Consider the following 25,410-nt stretch of genomic DNA (forward strand, 5'->3'; position numbering starts at 1 on the left):
AGCTCAACCTTTACTAACAGGTCAATCGCTCACCCCAGGAACCAGTCTAGTGAGCCTTCATTATTTTAGAATGGCCTGAAGGTAAATGGGCTTCCTCCTCCTCCTCTTCTTCATCTTTTTATTCCTCAACAGTTGGGGCACTGCCCATAACCTCATTATCATCATCATCAAGTTGGAGGGCCCGTTACTGTGCAATGCTGTGGAGCATAGAACTATTTTTGGAACCCTTGCTAGGGCCTATGGAAACCTTCACCTGAGCAATCGAGGCATCAGAACCTCTTTTTTAAAATGCCAATGGCCTGCTCAATGTCGCTCCTGGTGATGATGTGCTTGTTATTGTAACAATAATAATAATCTTTATCAGTGTCACAAGTAGGCTTACATTAACACTGCAATGAAGTTACTGTGAAAAGCCCCTAGGCGCCACATTCCGGCGCCTGTTCGGGTACACTGAGGGAGAATTCAGAATGTCCAATTCACCTAACAAGCACGTCTTTTGGAAGTTGAGGGAGGAAACCGGAGCACCCAGAGGAAATCCACACAGACACGGGGAGAACGTGCAGACTCCGCACACAGCGACCCAAGCGGGAATTGAACCTGGGACCTGCCATGATATGCAAACATGCAACCAATGAACACTCGGAATAGGACACAACCAATGGCAGTCAGGACACTCAAGAGGTGGCATCACCACAAGGGGGCATGACATAAACACTATAAAAGGGATGAGGCACACACACCCCGCCTCTTTCCAGACAGCCATCTAGAGAGTTAGACAGGGTTGGTCAGCAGCATCACACCCCAGCACGTGGCTTAGAGCAAGCTGGTACAGTTAGACTGAGTTACTACAGTTAGATTAGCAGAGAGTCGAACTCATTTGAAACTGTGTTAATAGTTCAATAAACATGTTGAACTCATTTCAGAGTCTGGAGCATCCTTTAGTTAAGACTGCATCAAGTAGCAGCCTGTGTTATCCGAAGCAGCATAACACAACATGATACCAGGAGTGACTGTTCAATCTATTTAGTTCAACTCAGCAAGATCCGTGACAACCAGCTACTGAATACAGGCACAATGGACAAGATTCAGGCTCCTCATCAGCTCAGGACCACTGGCAATCTTAGTGCCAACTGCCGATCATTCAAGCAGAAATTTCAACTATACGTGGAAGCATCCGACCTCAATGGCGCGACCGATGCGCAGAAGATAGCTCTTCTACTCACCACTGCGGGTGACCATGCGATTGAGATCTTCAACTCCTTCCACTTTTCCGAAGGACAGGACAACACGAAGTACCAAACCATCCTGGATAGATTCGACAGCCACTGCGAGGTGGACACCAACAAAATCTTCGAGCGCTACATCTTCAAGCAGAGGATGCAAGGTAAAGACGAATCCTTCAACTCCTATCTAACTAACCTTAGACTGCTAGCGCAATCCTGCAACTTTGGTGATATCACTGACTCCATGATAAGAGCCCAAATCGTTTTTGGAGTTTTCATGAGCACTCTAAAAATCGCGATTCACAGTACAAAACGGCAGAAAGTGAAAAACAAGCCTCTCACGAGGTGGAGGGTGTTCAGGCCATCTCCCGGATGCAGCATCTCCACATTGACGAAAGCGGCCATTTCACGCGCTCTTCCGGGGGCCCGACGCATGCGCAATGCAATCGGGAACACGAAGCGGCCGAAAACCGTACTGCGCAGATGCAGACGTCCGAGAACCGCACCGAGCATGCGCAACGACGCACTGAGCGTCATGACATCGTGACGTGTGCGAACTGCGGCACCGCCCATTTTAAAAAAAACTGTCCTGCAAGAGGCAAACGCTGTTTAAACTGTGGGAAACCAAACCACTATGCAGCCCTGTGCAGACCTGCACCACCAGTCAGGAGCCAGCGCTCCCAATTCCGACAGCAGCACATCAGAAGTGTGCAACACCGAAAGCATGACTCTGATCCAGGCAGTGCGACGGATCCAGATGATGAATACCTGGACAACACTTACCGAGTGGGCATTATTTCAAAGTACGAATACGTCAACCGGACACATCGCAAGTCCAATCATTCCTGGCCGTGGATTCAGAGGACGAATGGCACGAAGTGATGAAGGTCAACCACTGCCCCATCCAGTTCAAACTGGACACAGGTGCCTCCGCCAACCTGATTTTGTAGGTGGACTTCAAGAGAATCAAGAAGACTCCAACATCCTTCCAGCTGCCTGCAAACTCTTGGACTACAATGGGAACGCAATCAAGGCACTGGGGTCCTGCCATCTGCAGGTGTCTAGCCGACACACACAAGCAAGCTTATGCTTCGAGATTGTTAAACCAGACAGGGCGTCCCTGCTAGGTGCGCACACCTGCAAGCAACTGAACCTCATTCTAAGGGTCTAGACCACAATGCCGTCCCATTCGGATCTTCAGGCCAGCATCGACGACATCCTAACCCAGTACACAGATGCATTTAGCGGGATGGGCGCACTGCCGTATGAGTACAAGATTCTATTGCGGCCTGATGCCAAGCCAGTGGTCCACGCACCATGACGTGTCCCTGCTCCACTGAGAGAGCGCCTGAAGGCAGAGCTCACGAGTCTACAACAAAAAGGTAGCATCTCCAAGGTCACTGAACCAACCGACTGGATCAGCTCGATGGTGTGCGTAAAGAAGCCTTCGGGGGACCTACGCATCTGCATTGACCCCCAAGGATCTAAACAAAAACATTATGCGGGAACATTACCCCATCCCGAAGAGGGAAGAAATCACGAGTGAGATGGCACACGCGCGCTTCTTCACAAAATTGGACGTACCCCAAGGATTTTGGCAAATCCAACTTGAAGAATCCAGCAGAAGCCTCTCCACCTTCACCACGCCTTTGGCAGATTCTGCTACAACCGAATGCCATTTGTCATCATCTTGGCATCAGAGATTTTCCATGGCATCATGGAACAGATGATGGAGGGAATAGAAGGGGTTCGTGTCTACGTTGACGATACCATAATCTGGTCCACAACCCCAGAGGAACATGTGTCACGACTCAAGAAAGTATTCCGACGCATACATGAACATGGCCTCAAGCTAAACAGGTTAAGTGCTGTTTTGGGACATCCACGCAGAAGTTCCTGGGCGATCAGATTTCACGACACAGTGTGCGCCCGGACATAGGCAAAATTAAAGCCATCGAGGTAATGAAAGTCCCCGAGGACAAGAAGGCAGTACTGCACTTCCTGGGAATTGTCAATTTCCTTGGCAAGTTCATCCCAAATTTGGCCACACACACCACGGCTCTACGCAACCTGGTAAAAAAAAAATCACCCGCCTTTGAGTGGAAGGCGGAGCACCGAACAGTGTGTCTGGAGCTGAAAGCCAAGCTCACCACTGCACCCGTCCTTGCATTCTTTGACCCAGACCGAGAGACAAAGATATCCACAGATGCGAGTCAGGATGGCATTGGGGTGGTGTTGCTTCAAAGAGACAACACGTCATCCTGGGTACCAGTAGCATATGCGTCACTGGCAATGACACCCACTGAGACCAGATATGCACAGATTGAGAAGCAGTGTTTAGGTCTTCTCACTGGCATCCTCAAATTTCATGATTATGTCTACGGCTTGCCAACATTTACTGTTTAGACGGATCATAGGCCTCTGGTCCACATCATCCAAAAGGACCTGAACGACATGACGCCTCGTTTGCAGAGAATTCTGCTACAAACTCCGAAGGTATGATTTCAATTTGGTGTACACACCTGGCAAGGAGCTCATCATCGCCGATGCATTGTCCCGCTCCGTCGACTCACTCAGTGAACCACTGGAGATCATCCAGCACATTGAATTGCAGGTCCAACTGTGTGCAGCACTCACCTGGCAACAGATGAGAAGATCGTTCTCATCTGAGAAGAGACGGCCAAAGACCCCCTGTTGCAGCGAGTCATCCACAACCTCAGCAATGGCTGGCAGAAAGGGCAATGCCCTCAATTCTACAACGTCAAAGACGACCTGACGCTGATCGACGGCATCCTGCTCAAGCTGGACAGGATAGTCATCCCGCTACGTCTCCAGAGTATGGTGCTGCGGCAGATTCATGAGGGACAGCTGGGCATAGAAAAGTGCAGACACAGGGCCCAGCCAGCTGTCTACTGGCCCGGCATCAACAAGGACATCACGGACATGGTCCTGAACTGCGAAACCGGTCAGAGGTTCCAACCAGTGCAGAGCAAGGAGACACGCCAACCACATGACCTAGAGACCTCTCCGTGGTCCAAGGTTGGCATTGACCTATTCCACACGAATGGTCGCGACTATATCTTAATCATCGAATACTTTTCTAACCAAACTGAGGTGCTGAAGCTGCCAGACCTCACCTCACGGACCGTCATCAAAGCGTGTAAAAAGACATTCTCATGGCATCCCGAACACCGTCATGAGCGACAATGGCCCATGCTTCTACAGTCGGAAATGGTCCACGTTTGCCAAGAGCTACAATTTAAGGCATGTCACCTCCAGTCCGCACTATCCGCAGTCCAATGGCAACATTGAAAAAGGGGTGTACATCGTTAAGCAGCTCATCCGCAAAGCCTCGGACTCTGCTTCCGACATACACATTGCACTACTTGCGTACCGGGTGACTCCCTTGTCCACTGGCATGTCGCCAGCTCAACTGCTGATGAAGTGAGACCTGCGGACGACGCTTCCAGCCATATAACTACCCAACCTTGATCACCTCCCGGTGCTGCAGAAGATGCAGCAGCTTTGCGACAGCCAGACGCAGGGCTATGACGCATGTGCCACCGATCTGGACGTGCTATCCCCGGCAGACACGGTCAGGATCAAGATACTGGATGGTGGGTGGTCTGCTCCGGCTGTAGTTGTTCGACAGGCCGCGCCCAGATCCTATGTCATACGTATGGCTGATGGCTCCATTGTGCGAAGGAATTGAAGGGCACTCCGAAAAGTTGCTTGCCCACAACTACTTTCCTCTCCATTTCCACATGTCGAATTGCCACCTCCAGGCCCCTCTAACTACGAGGCCACCAGTCGTGCCTCCCACTCGCCTGACAAGACACCGTCATTCCCTCCACCACCTTTCCGGCGGTCGACGAGGATCAGACGCAAGCCTCAGAGACTGGACCTATGAGCATTTGTGTTGTTTGTTCTGTTCTGTGTTCCTCAGTCAGTCACATTAGACAGACACATTCGCATGTATATACATCTAAAAAACAAAAGGGGAGATGTCATGATATGCAAACATGCAACCAATGAACACTCAGAATAGGACACAACCAATGGGCAGTCAGGACACTCAAGAGGTGGCATCACCACAAGGGGGCATGACATAAACTCTATTAAAGGGATGAGGAACTCACACCCTGCCTCTTTCCACAGACAGACATCTAGAGAGTTAGACAGGGTTGATCAGCATCACACCTCAGCACGTGGCTTAGAGCAAGCTGGTACAGTTAGACTGAGTTACTATAGTTAGATTAGCAGAGAGTCGAACTCATTTGAGAACTGTGTTGATAGTTCAATAAACACGTTGAACATGTTGAACTTATTTCAGAGTCTGGAGCATCCTTTGTGTAACACTGCATCAAGCAGCAGCCTGTGTTATCCGAAGCAGCATAACACAACAGGACCCTGGTTCTGTGAAACAACAGTGCTAACCACTGTACTACTGTGCCTCCCACCACGCCATCACTCTGCCACCAATTGTGGATGCTGAAAGCTGATCATGATTTAGGGAATGGCCCGTCTCCTGGAAGCCATCCTATGGATCCTATATGGATCTGCGTGGTTGGTTGAAATTGTTTGGAGAAATGCAAATTCCTTAGTATGCAGGTGTTGTAGCAGCTGCCCAGGAATCTTGTACAAACTTGAAAAAACACCTCTTGGATCGGGTCCTGTCCTTCGCCAAGTTCGGGGAGGATAAGGTTTTGGATATTTATGGATGGCGGATCTTGTTGATGGCGCAGGCTTCATTGGAAGAAGTAAAGAAATAGGAGAGTGAGTTGGGTGTGGTTTTTGAGGGAGGGGTGTGGCGTGAGGCTATTCAACAGAGTCAGCTTCACCTCCTCGTGTGCTAGGTTATGCTTGATCCAGTTCAAGGTGGTGCACAGGCATATCGGACTAGGCCTGAATGGGTTGTTCTCTGGGGTGGAGGAGAGGTGTGAGTGATGCTCTAGGGGGCCAGCGAATCATACGTACATGTTTTGGTTTTGTCCCAAGTTGGTATATTTCTGGACCTCCTTTTTTGACACTACGTCGGGGATTTTAATTATTCAGCTGGAGCCATGCCCATTGGTGGCCATCTGTGGAGTGTTGGACTTGCCGGTGCAGACGGAGACAAAGGCAGATGTCCTATCTTTCACCTCTTTAATAGCCCAGAGGTGTATTCTGCTTAGGTGGAGGTCCCCAGTGCCGCCTAGTGCCTTGACCTAGCTGGGGACCTGCAAGAATTGTAGAATCTTGAGATGATAAAGTCTAGCATGAGGGGGTCGAAACTGGTTACCATCAGCTGTTGTGGGGGGGGGGGGGGGGGGGGGAGGATTTGTATTTTTTTAAGGTTTTGCTTTCTTTATGAATGGCTGGGGGTGGGAGGATTGGCATTCAGGTGGGTGTAGTTTGTATTTGCTTTTGCTGTATTGTTTTTAAACTTTGTTACAATTAAAATCTTCATAATTTTTTTTATCCAGAGAAGAAATTCCTCCTCATCTGTCTTAATTGGACGACCCCTTACTCTTTGATTATGCCCTCTGGTCCCAGTAATATAAATGTTCCGTGGCAAGTCGTCTTGTGTGACTTGCTTGATTCATTGCTGATCCTGTCTAACTAATCCAGTAACTATCACCAGTGGTGGCTTGAAAGCATTCAGTGGTATAAAAGTTCAATGTTGATCTGACTTTTATCGTAACAAGCCTGGCTTCTGCTCAGAGATCTTCAATCTACATGCAATGGCACAACCTAGCCATATTGCACAAAGTCAAAGCTATCAAAACTGGTTTAAGTAAACAGGTTGGACACAGGGTTGACCAAAAAGAAATAACAAGGAATTTATTACAGCTCCAAATTTTAGTTTTGGTCTAGATGCAAGGCCCATACAAGCTTTGTAAATTTCTATAGTCAATTTTAAACCGGTGTCGGGGAAAAAGGTAGTTTTAAAGGATTTATATTTGTATTAATTAGAAATAAAGTATTGTTGTAAGTGAGTTTATTAGTTCCTGTGTAAGGAAGGGTAAACCTATAGTTAGATTCATGCTGAATAAAGGAGTTTGTATGTATGGGGGTTTTGGTTTCAATTCAAACTGCTTGAGAAGTTACTGCATGAAAAGTAAATAAAAGCCTGGAGAGGTAAAAAGTCATTGTTTAGCAACTAAGGGCACCTTTAGGATATGAACGTTTTTTGAGTTTAGTTATAACTGAATTAATTGGCAACTGGAGAGAAGACGCCAGAGAGTGAACATCTCCCAGCTCAGCCAGAAGAAAAGCTGGACAGGATGAAGGGCTGCAAAAAGGCAGACCTCCCAAAAAAACAGATAAAGTCCAGACAATCAGGGAAGTGACCAGAAAAGCAGATAAAGTGTTCTGGGTTAAAGGGACAGCTGCAGTACATAGATTTAAAGTATTAAAGCAAATTGTTGATGAAAGCAGCTGAGGGAAAGCATTGTTTAAAATCAAGATGTGAAAGTGTCTCTAGTTTGAAAGTGGAATTTGAAATTACTCACGCAGAAGCTGGAGTTCAGTGAGACAGGGTGGCTCACAGTACAAGAATCATGTTGAGGAGAAACCCACAGATATTCACTTGGGTTCAGAGTGAAATGTGTCTGATCACAGCTAGTCTGTGTGTTTACAAGGACTGTTATGAGTAAAGGAGTACTGTATTATAATCAAACTTTTCATGTCTATTAACTTTTTTTCTCGTTCCAAAAACAAATTAGCGGTCCTGATTCTGTTCCTCCATGTTTTAAAAAAAAACATTATGTGCTTTTGAGCCAAGGTTCCATTCTGTGAGCTTCCCATGAAATGAAATGAAAATCGCTTATTGTCACAAGTAGGCTTCAAATGAAGTTACTGTGAAAAGCCCCTAGTCGCCACATTCCAGCGCCTGTTCGGCGAGGCTGTTACGGAAATTGAACCGTGCTGCTGGCCTGCCTAGGTCTGCTTTCAAAGCCAGTGATTTAGCCCTGTGCTAAACAGCCCCTCATCCAGTTATTACACCAACTGGCATTGTAACAAAAGGGCACAGGAAATGTGAGAGACAATATTTTTTTCAATGCGAAATATCCGTGTGCAAGTAACTGACTGCACAGTTAGGTGACTAAAGCACCAAGTCTGGACTGGTGAGTCAGTATACATAGGGAGAATCTGAAGGAGAATGTGAGATGAGATTTCAATATAATGTGTAAAACTGTGAATTAAGATGGTAACAATGGCATCCTGTATGATTAGATGGTCATGAAGAGCCCACTAATACAATTTACATTAGGATCAGGTTAAAAATAACAATGCTCCAAACAACACTCAGTATAAAATTTTATTGTGGTACACATTTTATTAAATATACAAAACAAACTTTTACTCGTGATTTTTGGTTTTATTGTGCAGCTGGCAAGTCAACTGCAAGATTATAATGGTGCCTACATTTAACTGCAATGAAAATACCAGTCACAATTCCACATATTGTTACATATCTGACTATGTGCAATTTTCCAATGCACATGTACAGTGCAGTCATAAAGTAGAGGTATATAACAAATGCATCTGTAAACTGACAAGCCCCTTCCCTTGGAAAAAAATCAAAGGTAGGAAAGACTTGAGGTTTGTAAGTCCTGGGTAAAGTAATGCACTGAATTTAACAGTAAAAAGCACATAGAATACAAAAATAACCTACCCAATCACCAAGAGTGCAGAACACTTTTAATGCAATCTCCTTTCCACCTCTCATGCAATTTTTAAATAAAATAGCTTTTCAGCAATTGTTTTGCAGTTATACACATTCAAAAAAATCTTGCACAATTTGTACATTTAGTGCTGCAAATTCTGTAAACCAGTATTAAAAGGGACATGAAACCAATTTCACCTGAAAACTAACAAAGCTCTAAACAAATCTGAACGGCACAAAAATGTCACACTTCTCTGGAATTCCTATGCTTGCCAATATAAAAGAATGCTGATGGTAATCTTCAGTCATGTCACGTCAATTACAAATCTGTAAATTTACTGTTCAAATTGTTGCATGACTAGGTTATCACATATTTTAAAAGTAACACAGCAGAACCCTGATGGAAGCACAACTAATTTGATGAGAAATGTTATGCACACTATTACATAAAAGGATTGGACTGGTATATTGCAAGGTTGAATGGGACCATGTATACACTTATTTGATCCCACTATATTTTATAATAATTTGGAAATCAAAAGGGTCTACAGAACTAGTCTATAAATTATTTGGGGCTCAGAAATGTAGCCATATCCTCCTCCAGTGAAAGATGAACGAACAAAGATTGAACAGGGAGCATTAAGTGTTTGCACACAGCCATCAACCAGGTGCACTATGTTGTCCAAGCCCTCCGAACTTATGTTTTCTTTCTAGTTCCAACCACATTAAGCATGCTACTACCACATTTAAAATGAGTTGATCGCATAGACAATAAGCAATTTTTAAATCTAAAATTAAGTTGATTAGCAATAGTCCTTCAGCTACCTCCCTCTTAATATCAAACAGAATCAATAACTTAGGAAATAACACATCCACGTCAATGTCAATGAGGCTAACTGTTTTTCTAAATATATGGCAAACACAAAAAATAGCCAAATTCTCATACAGCAGATATGAAAAATAGTTTTATAGTACAATTAGCAAAGTTGGTAATCTTAAATAGGCAATACAATTTAGCTCCTTATACAAAGTTAAACCTATACACCACATTCTCATTTAAATATGAATCAACCAACCAATTCCTTTAGGAACGTCCCTACAGCGCATTACTTTTAGGCACAAGGTTATTCTGAATGTTGCAAAAAATACATTTTATTATTACAAAATGAAGAGAAAATTCGGATAAGACACTCGGATAGAAAGTTTTCTGGCTCTTGGCTGACCACACTTTGTAACAATCATTTTTTTTGCACTTCTTGTAAGACAAATATACTTAAGTTCATTAGTACAATTTCCATAATTTTAACAAAATATGTAAAAAAAACAGTTGAGTTCATTTACGGTGGTTGGTCATCCTTATTTTCAGTAGATAATGATCTGTTTTTGCACATTCTGCAAGTACAGTCCTTTAGGGCATGACATCCCTGTGTGATTTCTGGTCCACAAAGATCAAGAATATCAGGAAATCCTAGTGAAGGAAGCACGCCGATGCTTCTTGGATTAATGCTGCTGCCCTATCCAACTCTTCCTCTGTTAATTCTACAGTAACCACCACTCGCACACTAAGAATCCAATGAAAAAGCAATGTTATTTCTGCTATTATTACTACAATAGGTCCACTTGTCTACAGAAGTAGATAGTTTAAACAACTGCAAATTATTTGTAACAAAAGTATCCCACAGGCTAATCATTTTAGTCATGTATAAAATGGGACTGTGCACTCCTGTTTCTTGCTTTATTTAAATGTTTGGGATACCAAATCTTAAAGAAACTTAGATCCACGAATAGGATTTGAATCCAATAGCTAAAACATCAGTGGAGAAGTCTCAGCTTTTGCAATTGTCCAACAGATTCAACGTACTTGCAAACTGTATGGATGAATGTGGGGGCAGCAGAATGGATGAGTGAACTCATCCACTCCAAGGTACACAAGGCCATTCAAGTGAGGGAGTAAATAGGAATGCAGTGTTATTGGGTATAGCTAGGAGGATAGACACAGCTTTATGCGGCTGGGAATGAGAGTTCAGACTGCTGCGTTGCTTGCCCAGTGCCAGGGGTCAGGACATCTACTCTGGGCTGAAGGGAAACTCGCAGTAGAAGTGGAAAGATCCTGTGGATATGCTCCACCTAGGTACCAACAACATAGATAGGACTAGGAAAAGGTTCTGCTTAGGCAGTATGTGCAACTAGAGGCTAAATTAAAAAGCAGAACCTCAAAGATAATAATTTCTGGATTATTACCTGAGCCATGAGCAAATTATCTTAAGGTAAATAAGTTTAGAGAGTTGAATGTACGGCTCAAAGATTGGTTTGTTAGAAATGGGTATAAATTCATGGGACATTGGAACCAGTAATGGGGAAAGTGGAAACTGCACAGTTGGGATGGTCTTCACCTGAACCATGCTGGGACCAGTTTTTTTATTAAGTCATATAATCAGGGCAGTAAGAAAGGGCTATAAACTAAATAGTAGGGGAAAGGGATCAAATGTGTGAAGATGTGATCAATTAAGAGAGAAAACAAGGTAAAAGAGAAAGATAGCAATAAGAGAAGTGATACTCAGAGCATGGCAGGAAGGGATCGAGCATACAAATTTGAGGGCACTGACCAAAAAGGCCAAAGATTGAAAAAATGGTAAAAGGACAGATTTGAAGGGTGTATGTGAATGCACATAGCATTTGTGACATAACAGATGAATTGATAGCTCAAGTAGAAATAAATATGCATCATCCAATAGCCATTACAGAGACTGGGGGCGAGATTCTCCACTCCCGCGCCGTTTGGGAGAATCGCCTAGGCCGCCAAAATTTCCCGGGATGCCGGTCCGATGCCCTCCCACGATTCTCCCAAGCGGCGGGAACGGCCCCGTCAAGTTCCGCGGGCCGGAGAATCGCCGGAGACACCCAAAATGGCGATTCTCCAGCACCCCCGCTATTCTCAGGCCCGGATGGGCCGATCGGCCAGGCCAAAATGGCGGGCTCCCCCCGTCGCCGTCCACACCTGGTCGCTGCCATCGGGAACAGCGCGCGAACGCTGGGGGGCGGCCTGCGGGGGGGCGAGGGGGGATCCTGCACCGGGGGGTACCTCAAATGTGGGGTGGCCCGTGATCGGTGCCCACCGATCATCGGGCCGTCCTCTCTGAAGGAGGACCTCCTTCCTTCCGCGGCCCCGCAAGATCCGTCCGCCATCTTCTTCCGGGGCGGACTTAGAGAGGACGGCAACCAAGCATGCGCGGGTTGGCGCCGGCCAACCCGCGCATGCGCGGATGACGCCAGTTATGCGGCGCCGGCCGCGTCATCTATGCGGCGCCGCCTTCACCCGGGCGACAAGGCCTGGCGGGTGTAGAAGACGCGGCCCAGATCCTAGCCCACTGTCAGGGCCTGAATCGGTCAGGATCAGGGCCGTTTCACGCCGTCGTGAACCTCAAGGGCGTTCACAATGGCGCGGCCACTTCGGCGCGGGAGTGGAGAATCCCGCCTTAGGTTTCATGATTACAAAGGCTGGGAACCGAATATTCAAGGGTCCATGACATTTTGGAAAGACAGGAAGCGAGGAATAGGGAAAGGGGTAGCACAAGGACAGGAGTACAAGATTACTTTAGTTCTAAAGAACAAGATGCAGAATAGTTTGGGTAGAAAGACAAAAGGTAGGAAGTCACTCACGGGAGCAGTTTATAGGCTCCCCCAACATAACCACACAGTAGGACGGAATATGCAGGAAGAAATAATGGGGGCTTGTGAGAAAGGTACAATGATAATCATGGATCTGGTAAAGTGCAATGAGACAGAATTAATTAATTACGGGGAGATGTTAGGAAATTGGATCGAAGATGTAGTGGGCAATTTAGGGTAACAGCCAGAGGGTAAAACTGCTGGCATGGAGTCAGTGGTATACGCCCACACCTGGCCTGAGTTACATTGTCCCATTCAGACTTGAATTCATTAACGGGAATAAACTGGACACTCCTGTTCAGCCGGGATTATTCACTCAAGATCCACGGTCCTCTGGGACACTGTGATCTGACCAGCCATTAGCCCATTACAGAGGTTGATGGCCTCTTTTGTCCATAAATTGGAAGTTAGCTGCATTTTCATAGCATGGCCCTGTTCTTGTGTAAAAGGGAGTGCATAATCTAAAGTCCAGATAGCGATGATGAGTTCAAGTCTGGACATGCCTGGACAGAACTATCTTTGAAGGGCTGGGCAGAGTTAAGAGAGATAAAAGAATCCTGTTTGAACAGGTGGGGGCAGAAGGATTTGAAAACCGATCGAGAGAGGCCATGAAGAAACTGACACAGAGACAGGCTTCAAAAAGGTTCTGGCATTATTAGCAGGAATATGTTCTACATATTTTTGCCTTCCTGTTTAAATGGAGTGGGGAGCTGTATGTTCATTTTACATGCTGTTTAATAGGAAATCATGTATTAGGGTTAAGAGACACATGTTCTTGTTAGATTTGTAGTGTAAAAGTTTAAATATTATTTTTCTTTTGTTATAATAAAGTTTTGTTTGTAAAAATAACCAAGCTCCATTTCTCATGCAATCATCCCTGGAGTGAATTAATCTTTCTACACAGTCTTAAAAAATATACAAAAAATGTTGCAGTTCTGGTCCAGTGTCTTAGCCACTGTTGGTATCTGGTCTGACATCCATAACAAAATTGAGGGCGCGTGGTCAGGATACTTACATTTAATTCCTTGTTTGGCTTGGACAGCGAGTGTATTTGTAACAATTGCATTCTTTCCAGGTTTGAAATTTGAATAGGGAGATGGATTTTTCAGTTGCAAATGATTTCCTGGGTGTAGAAGAAATTGCTCGGGATGATTTACAAAGGAAGTCTAAAGAAAGCTCGAGTTTGGTGGAGAAACTGCAGTTAGCCTTGTCTAAAGGTGTGAAGGAGGCAGAGATTATACAAGTCATAGATCAATATTTAAACTTTCCAGTGATATAGCCTAACCCATTAGAATTAGCTTGAATCCAATTACAAATGAAAGAATTGGAAATGCAGCAAAAACTGAAAGAAATGGTGATGGAAATGAGGAAAGAAGAAAAAGACAAAGAGAGAAGAAAAAGAGAGAGAGGGCTTTTCAAAGGAAAATGGAAAGGGAAAAGCTAGCAAAGGAAGAGGGATTGGCAATGGCAGAATCCAAGGAAGAAGAAAGAGATTAGCAATGTCAGAAGCAAAAGGAAAAGAAGAATTTGAACTTTGGAAGTCAAAGTCAGTAGCTGAGGAAGGTCTAGAGAAAGAAGAAATACTTCCTAGTCAAAAGCTTAGTAGGGAAATAATTATTTTGGAGGAATTTAAAGATTCACTTCCTGCAGTAGAGAGAACTCATGAGAGCAAAGAGTTAAAATGGCTAGACAGGCCGCAGAAATGGAGGACGATTTTGAATTGGTTCATAAAGCAACGTGTAGTGTTCAACATCAATTTCAATCTGCGAAGGGTAGAAGCTGGGGAAATGAGAAATTCGCAGGTCGTCAATGCAGAGGTGGTGTAGTTGATGTTAAGGAGAGTGTGCCTCAGAGTAAAAATGGAAACCGATAATAGTGGTCGGGAGACAAGAAAACGCAAGCGTTTTCATTGTAATAAAGTTGGACATGTGAAGTCGCAGTGTTGGTAACTTAAGACAGACTTGGCAAAACAGGACAAGCCAGTGAGGTTTATTAAGGTGGGAGTAAAAACCACTATCCCAGCGGAAGTGGTGTAATAGAGACTGGTGGATAAGCAGATAACAGAACTCTTTGAGGGATTTATTTGTGAGGGCAAAGTTTACTCATATGTACTATGTAGAGTAGGTAAGGAGATTACGATTTGAAAGAGGCGGAGCAGTGGTGCAGTGGTTAGCACTGCTATCTCATGGCACCAAAGACCCAAGTTCGATCCCGGCCCCAGGTCACTGTCCGTGGTGTTTGCACATTCTCCCCGTGTCTGAGTGGGTTTCACCCCTACAACCCAAAAAGATGTGCAGGATGGATTCCCCATGCTAAATTTCCCCTTAATTGGAAAAAAACTGGGTACTCTAAATTTATATTTAAAAACTTTCAAAAAAAAAAAAAAAGATCTTAAGGGAGACATGCACAAGTCAATTGTTAAATGGTGAGAGATGAAGAGATATGTAGTTTGGAAGGAGTATTGTCAGAAAAGGTGATAGTATGTGACTTGAGCGATTGCAATGCACTTGCCTCTCATTGATGTGGTTGTGGTTTCAGCTCTTTGAGTCACTCAGCCAGGAAGGGAGACAAATGAATCAAGGCTGCAGGTGTTTTGTGGAAGCTGTCAATCTTAGCCCACTACTAGAAATTAATGAATGGTTTGCAGCTAATGTCTCTATGGGTTTAAATACAGTTCACAGCTGTTCCCTTTCCAGGAATGGATATGTGGTGCCTCCAGCTAAGTGTAACAACAAGCGTAATTTCTGTCACTGCTCCTGTCTGGACTGTGGGATTCCTTTGAGGGGTTCCCCCTAGTTAGGGAGTCCCCGTGGTGGAGGGGGCCTCTCTATTATGGGGGTCCCATGGACAGGAGGGGGGAGAAGAGAACGAGTGGGGGGCTGGAGCTGTGGGGCGCAGGAGGCGGGGGGGGGGGGGGTGCTAGAACCAGACGGCAGAGAGAGAGAGCCCAAGAGAATGAACAAATATAGATCGTATTGCAAGCACTGTAGATGGAAGCAAAAATCACAAAGAGATTTTAATTACAGCACAAAAATGTGGCAAATAGAATTCAATGTAAGCAAATGTGAGCTGATCTACTTTGAACCAATGAAGGCTAATTTATGTGTTTTCTAAATGGTGAAAAGCTAGAGGCAGTGGTGGTCTAAAGAGAATTGTCCATGTACAGAAAATATTCAAAAAGGCTAATGGAATGCTGAACTTTATCTGTGGTGAACGTCAAAATGAGAGAGAAGTTATGCTATAACTATACAAAGCATTGGTTAGACTAAACCTGGAATATTGTATTCAGTTCTGGGAACCTCACTTTTTGGAGAATTCAAGGCAGAGCAGAACAATACCTAGACCCAAGAGTTAAATTAATTATGAGGAGAGATTGCAAACCTGGGTTCGTATTCCCTGAAATCCAGAAAGTTAAGGGGTGATATGATCAAAGCTTTCAAGATATTAAAGGGAAAGAGATAGGGAGATACTATTTCTGCTGATTGGGGAATCCAGGAGGGGGAAACATATGGACCACGAGGATCTTAGGCTTTCAGGAATGAAGTTCAAAAATACTTCTGCATGCAAAGGGTGGTAGAAGAATACAACTCTTCTGAAAATGGCAACTGATGTTAGATTGTTTTGTTAATTTTAAATCTGTGACTAATAGATTTTTGTTAATTAAAGATATTAACGGATGTGGGGCAGAAGATTACAATACAGATCAGCCAGGGCATCATAGAATGGTGGAATAGGCTAGAGGGGCTAACTGGCATATTACTCTGCAAAGAGACATAGATAGGATGCAGAGCTGGGCTGAGAAGTGGCAGATGGAGTTTAACCCTGAAAAGTGTGAGGTTGTCCATTTTGGAAGGACAAATATGAATGCAGAATACAGGGTTAACGGTAGAGTTCTTGGCAATGTGGAGAAGCAGAGAGATTTTGGGGTCTATGTTCATACATCTTTGAAAGTTGCCACTCAAGTGGATAGAGCTGTGAAGAAGGCCTATGGTGTGCTAGCGTTCATTAACAGAGGGATTGAATTTAAGAGCCGTGAGGTGATGATGCAGCTGTACAAAACTATGGTAAGGCCACATTTGGAGTACTGTGTACAGTTCTGGTCGCCTCATTTTAGGAAGGATGTGGAAGCTTTGGAAAAGGTGCAAAGGAGATTTATCAGGATGTTACCTGGAATGGAGAGTAGGTCTTACGAGGAAAGGTTGAGGGTGCTAGGCCTTTTCTCATTAGAAAGGAGAAGGATGAGGGGCGACTTAATAGAGGTTTATAAGATGATCAGGGGAATAGATAGAGTAGACAGTCAAGAGACTTTTTCCCCGGGTGGAATAAACCCTTACAAGGGGACATAAATTTAAGGTGAATGGTGGAAGATATAGGGGGGATATCAGAGGTAGGTTCTTTACCCAGAGAGTAGTGGGGGCATGGAATGCACTGCCTGTGGAAATAGTTGAGTCGGAAACATTAGGGACCTTCAAGCAGCTATTGGATAGGTACATGGATTACGGTAAAATGATATAGTGTAGATGTATTTGTTCTTAAGGGCAGCACGGTAGCATTGTGGATAGCACAATTGCTTCACAGCACCAGGGTCCCAGGTTCGATTCCGGCTTGGGTCACTGTCTGTGTGGAGTCTGCACATCCTCCACGTGTCTGCGTGGGTTTCCTCCTGGAGCTCCGGTTTCCTCCCACAGTCCAAAGATGTGCAGGTTAGGTGGATTGGCCATGATAAATTGCCCTTAGTGTCCAAAATTGCCCTTGGTGTTGGGTGGAGGTGTTGAGTTTGGGTAGGGTGCTCTTTCCAAGAGCCGGTGCAGACTCAATGGGCCGAATGGCCTCCTTCTGCACTGTAAATTCAATGATAATCTATGATTAATCTAGGACAAAGGTTCGGCACAACATCGTGGGCCGAAGGGCCTGTTCTGTGCTGTATTTTTCTTTTTTTTTTTTTATTAAATATTTTATTGAAAAATTTTGGTCAACCAACACAGTACATTGTGCATCCTTTACACAATATTATAACAACACAAATAACAATGACCTATTTTATAAACAAAAAATGAATAAATAATAAATAACAAAAATGAAAACTAGCCCTAATTGGCAACTGCCTTGTCACAAGTAACACTCTCCAAAAATATAATTTAACAGTTCAATATATAATTATCTGTCGCAACGACCTATACATACTATACAGTATATATTAACAACCCTGAGAGTCCTTCTGGTTCCTCCTCCCCCCCCCCCCCCCCCCCCGATCCTGGGCTGCTGCTGCTGCCTTCTTTTTCCCATTCCGTCTATCTTTCTGCGAGGTATTCGACGAACGGTTGCCACCGCCTGGTGAACCCTTGAGCCGACCCCCTTAGGACGAACTTAATCCGCTCTAGCTTTATAAACCCCGCCATGTCATTTATCCAGGTCTCCACCCCCGGGGGCTTGGCTTCTTTCCACATTAGCAATATCCTGCGCCGGGCTACTAGGGACGCAAAGGCCAAAACATCGGCCTCTCTCGCCTCCTGCACTCCCGGCTCTTGTGCAATCCCAAATATAGCCAACCCCCAGCTTGGTTCAACCCGGACTCCTACTACTTCTGAAAGCACCTTTGTCACCCCCATCCAAAACCCCTGTAGTGCCGGGCATGACCAAAACATATGGGTATGATTCGCTGGGCTTCTCGAGCACCTCGCACACCTATCCTCCACCCCAAAAAATTTACTGAGCCGTGCTCCAGTCATATGTGCCCTGTGTAATACCTTAAACTGAATCAGGCTTAGCCTGGCACACGAGGACGACGAGTTTACCCTGCTTAGGGCATCTGCCCACAGCCCCTCCTCGATCTCCTCCCCCAGCTCTTCTTCCCATTTCCCTTTTAGTTCATCTACCATAGTCTCCCCTTCGTCCCTCATTTCCCTATATATATCTGACACCTTACCATCCCCCACCCATGTCTTTGAGATCACTCTGTCCTGCACCTCTTGTGTCGGGAGCTGCGGGAATTCCCTCACCTGTTGCCTCGCAAAAGCCCTCAATTGCATGTACCTGAATGCATTCCCTTGGGGCAACCCATATTTCTCGGTCAGCGCTCCCAGACTCGCGAACTTCCCATCCACAAACAGATCTTTCAGTTGCGTTATTCTTGCTCTTTGCCACATTCCATATCCCCCATCCATTCCCCCCGGGGCAAACCTATGATTGTTTCTTATCGGGGACCCCCCCAAGGCTCCAGTCTTTCCCCTATGCCGTCTCCACTGTCCCCAAATCTTCAGTGTAGCCACCACCACCGGGCTTGTGGCGTAGTTCCTCGGTGAGAACGGCAATGGGGCTGTCACCATAGCCTGTAGGCTAGTCCCCCTACAGGACGCCCTCTCTAATCTCTTCCACGCCGCTCCCTCCTGCTCTCCCATCCACTTACTCACCATTGAAATATTAGCGGCCCAATAATACTCACTTAGGCTCGGTAGTGCCAGCCCCCCCCATCCCTGCTACGCTGTAAGAATCCCTTCCTCACTCTCGGGGTCTTCCCGGCCCACACAAAACCCATGATGCTCTTTTCAATCCTTTTAAAAAAAGCCTTCGTGATCACCACCGGGAGGCACTGAAACACAAAGAGGAATCTCGGGAGGACCACCATCTTAACCGCCTGCACCCTCTCTGCCAGTGACAGGGATACCATATCCCATCTCTTGAAATCCTCCTCCATCTGTTCCACCAACCGCGTTAAATTTAACCTATGCAATGTGCCCCAATTCTTAACTATTTGGATCCCCAGGTAACGAAAGTCCCTTGTTACCTTCCTCAACGGTAGGTCCTCTATTTCTCTACTCTGCTCCCCTGGATGCACCACAAACAACTCACTTTTCCCCATGTTCAATTTATACCCTGAAAAATCCCCAAACTCCCCAAGTATCCACATTATTTCTGGTATCCCCTCCGCCGGGTCCGCCACGTATAGTAGCAAATCGTCCGCATACAAAGATACCCGGTGTTCTTCTCCTCTCCTAAGTACTCCCCTCCATTTCTTGGAACCCCTCAACGCTATCGCCAGGGGCTCAATCGCCAGTGCAAACAATAATGGGGACAGAGGGCATCCCTGCCTTGTCCCTCTATGGAGCCGAAAATATGCAGATCCCCGTCCATTCGTGACCACGCTCGCCACTGGGGCCCTATACAACAGCTGCACCCATCTAACATACCCCTCTCCAAAACCAAATCTCCTCAACACCTCCCACAAATAATCCCACTCCACTCTTATCAAATGCTTTCTCGGCATCCATCGCCACTACTATCTCCATTTCTCCCTCTGGTGGGGCCATCATCATTACCCCTAACAACCTCCGTATATTCGTGTTCAGCTGTCTCCCCTTCACAAACCCAGTTTGGTCCTCGTGGACCACCCCCGGGACACATTCCTCTATTCTCATTGCCATTACCTTGGCCAGGACCTTGGCATCTACATTTAGGAGGGAAATAGATCTATAGGACCCGCATTGTAGCGGGTCCTTTTCCTTCTTTAAGAGAAGCGATATCGTTGCTTCAGACATAGTCGGGGGCAGTTGTCCCCTTTCCTTTGCCTCATTCAAGGTCCTCGTCAGTACCGGGGCGAGCAAGTCCACATATTTTCTATAGAATTCGACTGGGAATCCATCCGGTCCCGGGGCCTTTCCCACCTGCATGCTCTTAATTCCTTTCACCACTTCTTCTACCTCGATCTGTGCTCCCAGTCCCACCCTTTCCTGCTCTTCCACCTTGGGAAATTCCAGCCGATCCAAGAAGCCCATCATTCTCTCCCTCCCATCCGGGGGTTGAGCTTCATATAATTTTTTATAAAATGTCTTGAACACTCCATTCACTCTCTCCGCTCCCCGCTCCATCTCTCCTTTCTCATCCCTCACTCCCCCTATTTCCCTCGCTGCTCCCCTTTTCCTCAATTGGTGTGCCAGCAACCTGCTCGCCTTCTCCCCATATTCGTACTGTACACCCTGTGCCTTCCTCCATTGTGCCTCTGCAGTGCCTGTAGTCAGCAAGTCAAATTCTACATGTAGCCTTTGCCTTTCCCTGTACAGTCCCTCCTCCGGTGCTTTCGCATATTGTCTGTCCACCCTCAAAAGTTCTTGCAGCAACCGCTCCCGTTCCTTACTCTCCTGCTTCCCTTTATGTGCCCTTATTGATATCAGCTCCCCTCTAACCACCGCCTTCAACGCCTCCCAGACCACTCCCACCTGGACCTCCCCATTATCATTGAGTTCCAAGTACTTTTCAATGCACCCCCTCACCCTTAGACACACCTCCTCATCTGCCATTAGTCCCATGTCCATTCTCCAGGGTGGGCGCCCTCCTGTTTCCTCCCCTATCTCCAAGTCCACCCAGTGTGGAGCGTGATCCGAAATGGCTATAGCCGTATACTCCGTTCCCCTCACCTTCGGGATCAACGCCCTTCCCAGCACAAAAAAGTCTATTCGCGAGTAGACTTTATGGACATAGGAGAAAAACGAGAACTCCTTACTCCTAGGTCTGCTAAATCTCCACGGGTCTACACCTCCCATCTGCCCCATAAAATCTTTAAGCACCTTGGCTGCTGCCGGCCTCCTTCCAGTCCTGGACTTCGACCTATCCAGCCCTGGTTCCAACACCGTATTAAAATCTCCCCCCATTATCAGCTTTCCCATCTCTAGGTCCGGAATGCGTCCTAGCATCCGCCTCATAAAATTGGCATCATCCCAGTTCGGGGCATATACGTTTACCAAAACCACCGTCTCCCCCTGTAGTTTGCCACTCACCATCACGTATCTGCCCCCGTTATCCGCCACTATAGTCTTTGCCTCGAACATTACCCGCTTCCCCACTAATATAGCCACCCCCCTGCCCCACCCATCCTTTGCGTAGCCTAAACTGGTCCATCAGTTTCAGGTGCGTTTCCTGTAACATAACCACATCTGCCTTAAGTTTCTTAAGGTGTGCGAGTACCCGTGCCCTCTTTATCGGCCCGTTCAGCCCTCTCACGTTCCACGTGATCAGCCGAGTTGGGGGGCTTCCTACCCCCCCCCCCTTGTCGATTAGCCATCACCTTTTTCCAGCTCCTCACCCGGTTCCCACGCAGCTGTATCTCCCCCAGGCGGTGCCCCCCCGCCCATCCTCTCCCATACCAGCTCCCCCCTCTCCCCAGCAGCAGCAACCCAGTAATTCCCCCCTCCCACCCCTCCCCGCTAGATCCCCCGCTAGCGTAATTACTCCCCCCATGTTGCTCCCAGAAGTCACCAAACTCTGGCTGACCTCGGCTTCCCCCCGTGACCTCGGCTCGCACCGTGCGACGCCCCCTCCTTCCTGCTTCTCTATTCCCGCCATGATTATCATAGCGCGGGAACCAAGCCCGCGCTTCTCCCTTGGCCCCGCCCCCAATGGCCAACGCCCCATCTCCTCCACCTCCCCTCCTCCCCCCATCACCACCTGTGGGAGAGAGAAAAGTTACCACATTGCAGGATTAGTACATAAAACCCCTCTTTGCCCCCCACATTCGCCCCACCACTTTGTTCGAACGTTCTTTTTAATAACCCGCTCATTCCAGTTTTTCTTCCACAATAAAAGTCCACGCTTCGTCCGCCGTCTCAAAGTAGTGGTGCCTCCCTCGATATGTGACCCACAGTCTTGCCGGTTGCAGCATTCCAAATTTTATCTTCTTTTTATGAAGCACCACCTTGGCCCGATTAAAGCTCGCCCTCCTTCTCGCCACCTCCGCACTCCAGTCTTGATAAACGCGGATCACCGCGTTCTCCCATTTACTGCTCCGAATTTTCTTCGCCCATCTAAGGACCATTTCTCTATCCTTAAAACGGAGGAATCTCACCACTATGGCTCTGGGAATTTCTCCTGCTCTCGGTCCTCGCGCCATCACTCGGTATGCTCCCTCCACCTCCAACGGACCCGCCGGGGCCTCCGCTCCCATTAACGAGTGCAGCATCGTGCTCACATATGCCCCGACGTCCGCTCCCTCCACACCTTCAGGAAGACCAAGAATCCTCAGGTTGTTCCTCCTTGCGTTGTTTTCCAGTGCCTCCAACCTTTCCACACATCGTTTCTGATGTGCCTACTGCGTCTCCGTCTTCATCACCAGGCCCTGTATGTTGTCCTCATTCTCGGCTGCCTTTGCCTTCACGACCCGAAGCTCCCGCTCCTGGGTCTTTTGTTCCTCCTTTAGCCCTTCGATCGCCTGTAGTATTGGGGCCAACAGCTCTTTCTTCATTTCCTTTTTGATCTCTTCCACACAGCATTTCAAGAACTCTTGTTGTTCAGGGCCCCATGTTAAACTGCCACCTTCCGACGCCATCTTGGTTTTTGCTTGCCTTCCTTGCCGCTGTTCTAAAGGATCCACTGCAATCTGGCCACTTTCTCCTCCTTTTTCCATCCGTATCCAGGGGGGATTCCCTTCTGGTTTACCGCACAGTGTTTTTAGCCGTCAAAATTGCCGTTGGGGCTCCTATCAAGAGCCCAAAAGTCCGTTTCACAGGGAGCTGCCGAAACGTGCGACTCAGCTGGTCATCGCCGCACCCGGAAGTCCCTGTGCTGTATTTTTCTATGTACCTCAACTGCACCCAAGCCAGGAGTGGAGAGAAAAAGAGAAGATTGAGAAGGAAAAGGTTACACCCGCCCCCCCTCCAGCTCTCCACCCACCCTCCTCCTCCCCAGCTCTAAATTCATAGAACTGCTGACACCGAAGGAGGTGCTAAATTACAACAGGTTTGATGGGATTGAATAGAGCCTTTTGTTTCTATATTGCCATGGATGAGGTGGGTAGATTGGAAGTACCATAAATGTTATTTAATTTTTAAAAATCCTTTACTGTAAATGAAACAAAATGAGCGCAGGAATGGAAGCACTAAAATATGCAGGGTCTCAAGTTTATGGCAACCAATTCTAAGAAAAATAGGGATAATTTTTACAACGGCTTGGATTTTGTGGTGGCATTAGTTCGCTGAAACAGACAGCAATTTTTGGAGACCACACATGCACAGAGTAACATGGAAGTCCAGAAGTTGAAGCATTTTCTAGCATCTACACCTCTCCACAGGCTCGCTGTTGAAATCGTCCTTCTACCGTCCCAGATTGCAATCAACGGGGAAATCTAGAATTGACGAGAACTTCCAATCATTTGTGACACCATTTTGGAATGAGATGTAACTGGCTTTTTAATTGGCGTGCAAACTTCACAATTACTGCCAAACACCTTCACTGTTGCTGAAAAGCATATTTTATATTTGCGGTATGTCAAATTTCTCCACTGTGATAAAAAAGTATACATTTTTCAAATAATAAAAAAAGATTTCTTTATTTTAGTTTCTATCTTTAACCTCCCATTTAATTTTCTATCTGAAAGCCGTGCTTTAAACTTCTTAGTCAACTGTGTGTGACTACTTCAATGCGATTGTTTAGCTGCTTATTGACGTCACTGCTGCTGCACACCAAGGGATCCCCTTGATCTGGCTTCAGATTTAAACTCATAATAATAATCATTATTAGTGTCACAAGTAGGCTAACATTAACACTGCAATGAAGTTACTGTGAAAATACCCTAGCAGCCACACTCCGGCGCCTGATCAGGTACAGAGGGAGAATTCAGAATGTCCAAGTTACCTATCAGCACATCTTTGGACTGTGGGAGGAAACTGGAGCACCCGGAGGAAACCCACGCAGACACTGGGAGAATGCGCAGACGCCGCACAGACAGTGACCCAAGCCGGGAATTGAACCTGGGACCCTGGCGCTGTGAAGCAACAGTGCTAACCACTGTGCTACCGTGCCTCCCATTCACACCACAGACAACGGAGATCATTGGATTTCTGGGCAGCTTTCTTACTTCACTGCTGACCACAAAATCTAGCCATTATAATTATTACATAAAATATGATCAACCTTTACCTTGGTGGAGGCAAAATCTTTTCTTCCTTGTCCAAGTAGCGTGCTTGAGTTAATGCAATCCCTCGATTCATGCACTATTAAACGTAACATCATGATCAAAATAGTGTAAGCTTAAGAAAGCATGATAGTGTAAATATAAACTGTTTCAGTCCACATACTTATCGTAGTTGCGTTACAAGTAGCATCTTATTAAAGTTTACCATACATCTATTACTAATGTTTTGTGGCAAATCAACTGCAAATTTACAAAATAATTCTATCAATCATTCATTCTGAATAGGATACATACAATTTTCAAACAGGAATTTAATCTTTGATAATTATTAGCTACCGTTCTGGCCATCTGACCTCAAGTACCACCTTGCAATTATACCTATATGTGACATATATACTGTGCAAGTTAAACATCACAATCCCAAACATTATATTGAGATCGACCATTACTACTAAACTGTAACCAACAAATTGACTATTTTGGGAAGGTGTGAAAGTAGAAAACCTATTTCAAGTTCATTATGAGTGGTACAAAATAAATATATATCACATCATTCTGCACAATTCTATTTACAATAGTCAACTGAGATGAATAAGAGTCGCATCTAGTGCATGACCATTCAAAACATTTGCACATGCTTTTTTTCATATAAAACTTACGTAATCAACAATTTCTTGAAGTAACTTAACATCATTCTCTCGTGATCCTCTGCTCTTTGCCAGCTGCAGATGAATGGCTGGAGAAAATGATTCTCCCACAACTTTCAGGCCGGTGATCCTGCAATGTTAAAATAAAAATCAAAAGAAACTTCAGCATAATTCTATTATATAGTCCTCTAAAATTATGAAAGATGCAGTGTCATAATATTAAGTTATTCAACTTAACCTTAAACGGTGCACGATAGTCAGCTTGGCTCAGTTGGTAAAATTCTCATAACGGAGTTGGAAGGCCAAGGGTTTAAGCCTCAT

General features: G+C 45.8%; 1 protein-coding gene across 1 annotated transcript in view; it reads right to left on the reverse strand.

The window, feature by feature from the left end:
* Window positions 1-8,512: 8,512 nt before the first annotated feature.
* The window catches only part of sptlc1 (serine palmitoyltransferase, long chain base subunit 1), a 71,184-nt gene continuing 54,286 nt past the window's right edge, over window positions 8,513-25,410 (reverse strand). Inside the window, exons 13-15 of the mRNA XM_072516838.1 lie at window positions 25,102-25,219; window positions 24,448-24,521; window positions 8,513-10,436 (exon numbers count right to left, since the gene is read on the reverse strand). Of these exons, the coding sequence (XP_072372939.1) occupies window positions 10,343-10,436; window positions 24,448-24,521; window positions 25,102-25,219 (286 nt within the window). The 3' untranslated portion in view covers window positions 8,513-10,342. The remainder of the gene's footprint in view (window positions 10,437-24,447; window positions 24,522-25,101; window positions 25,220-25,410) is intronic.

Source organism: Scyliorhinus torazame, chromosome 9, assembly GCF_047496885.1.
Source record: "Scyliorhinus torazame isolate Kashiwa2021f chromosome 9, sScyTor2.1, whole genome shotgun sequence".
Classification (NCBI taxonomy): domain Eukaryota; kingdom Metazoa; phylum Chordata; class Chondrichthyes; order Carcharhiniformes; family Scyliorhinidae; genus Scyliorhinus; species Scyliorhinus torazame.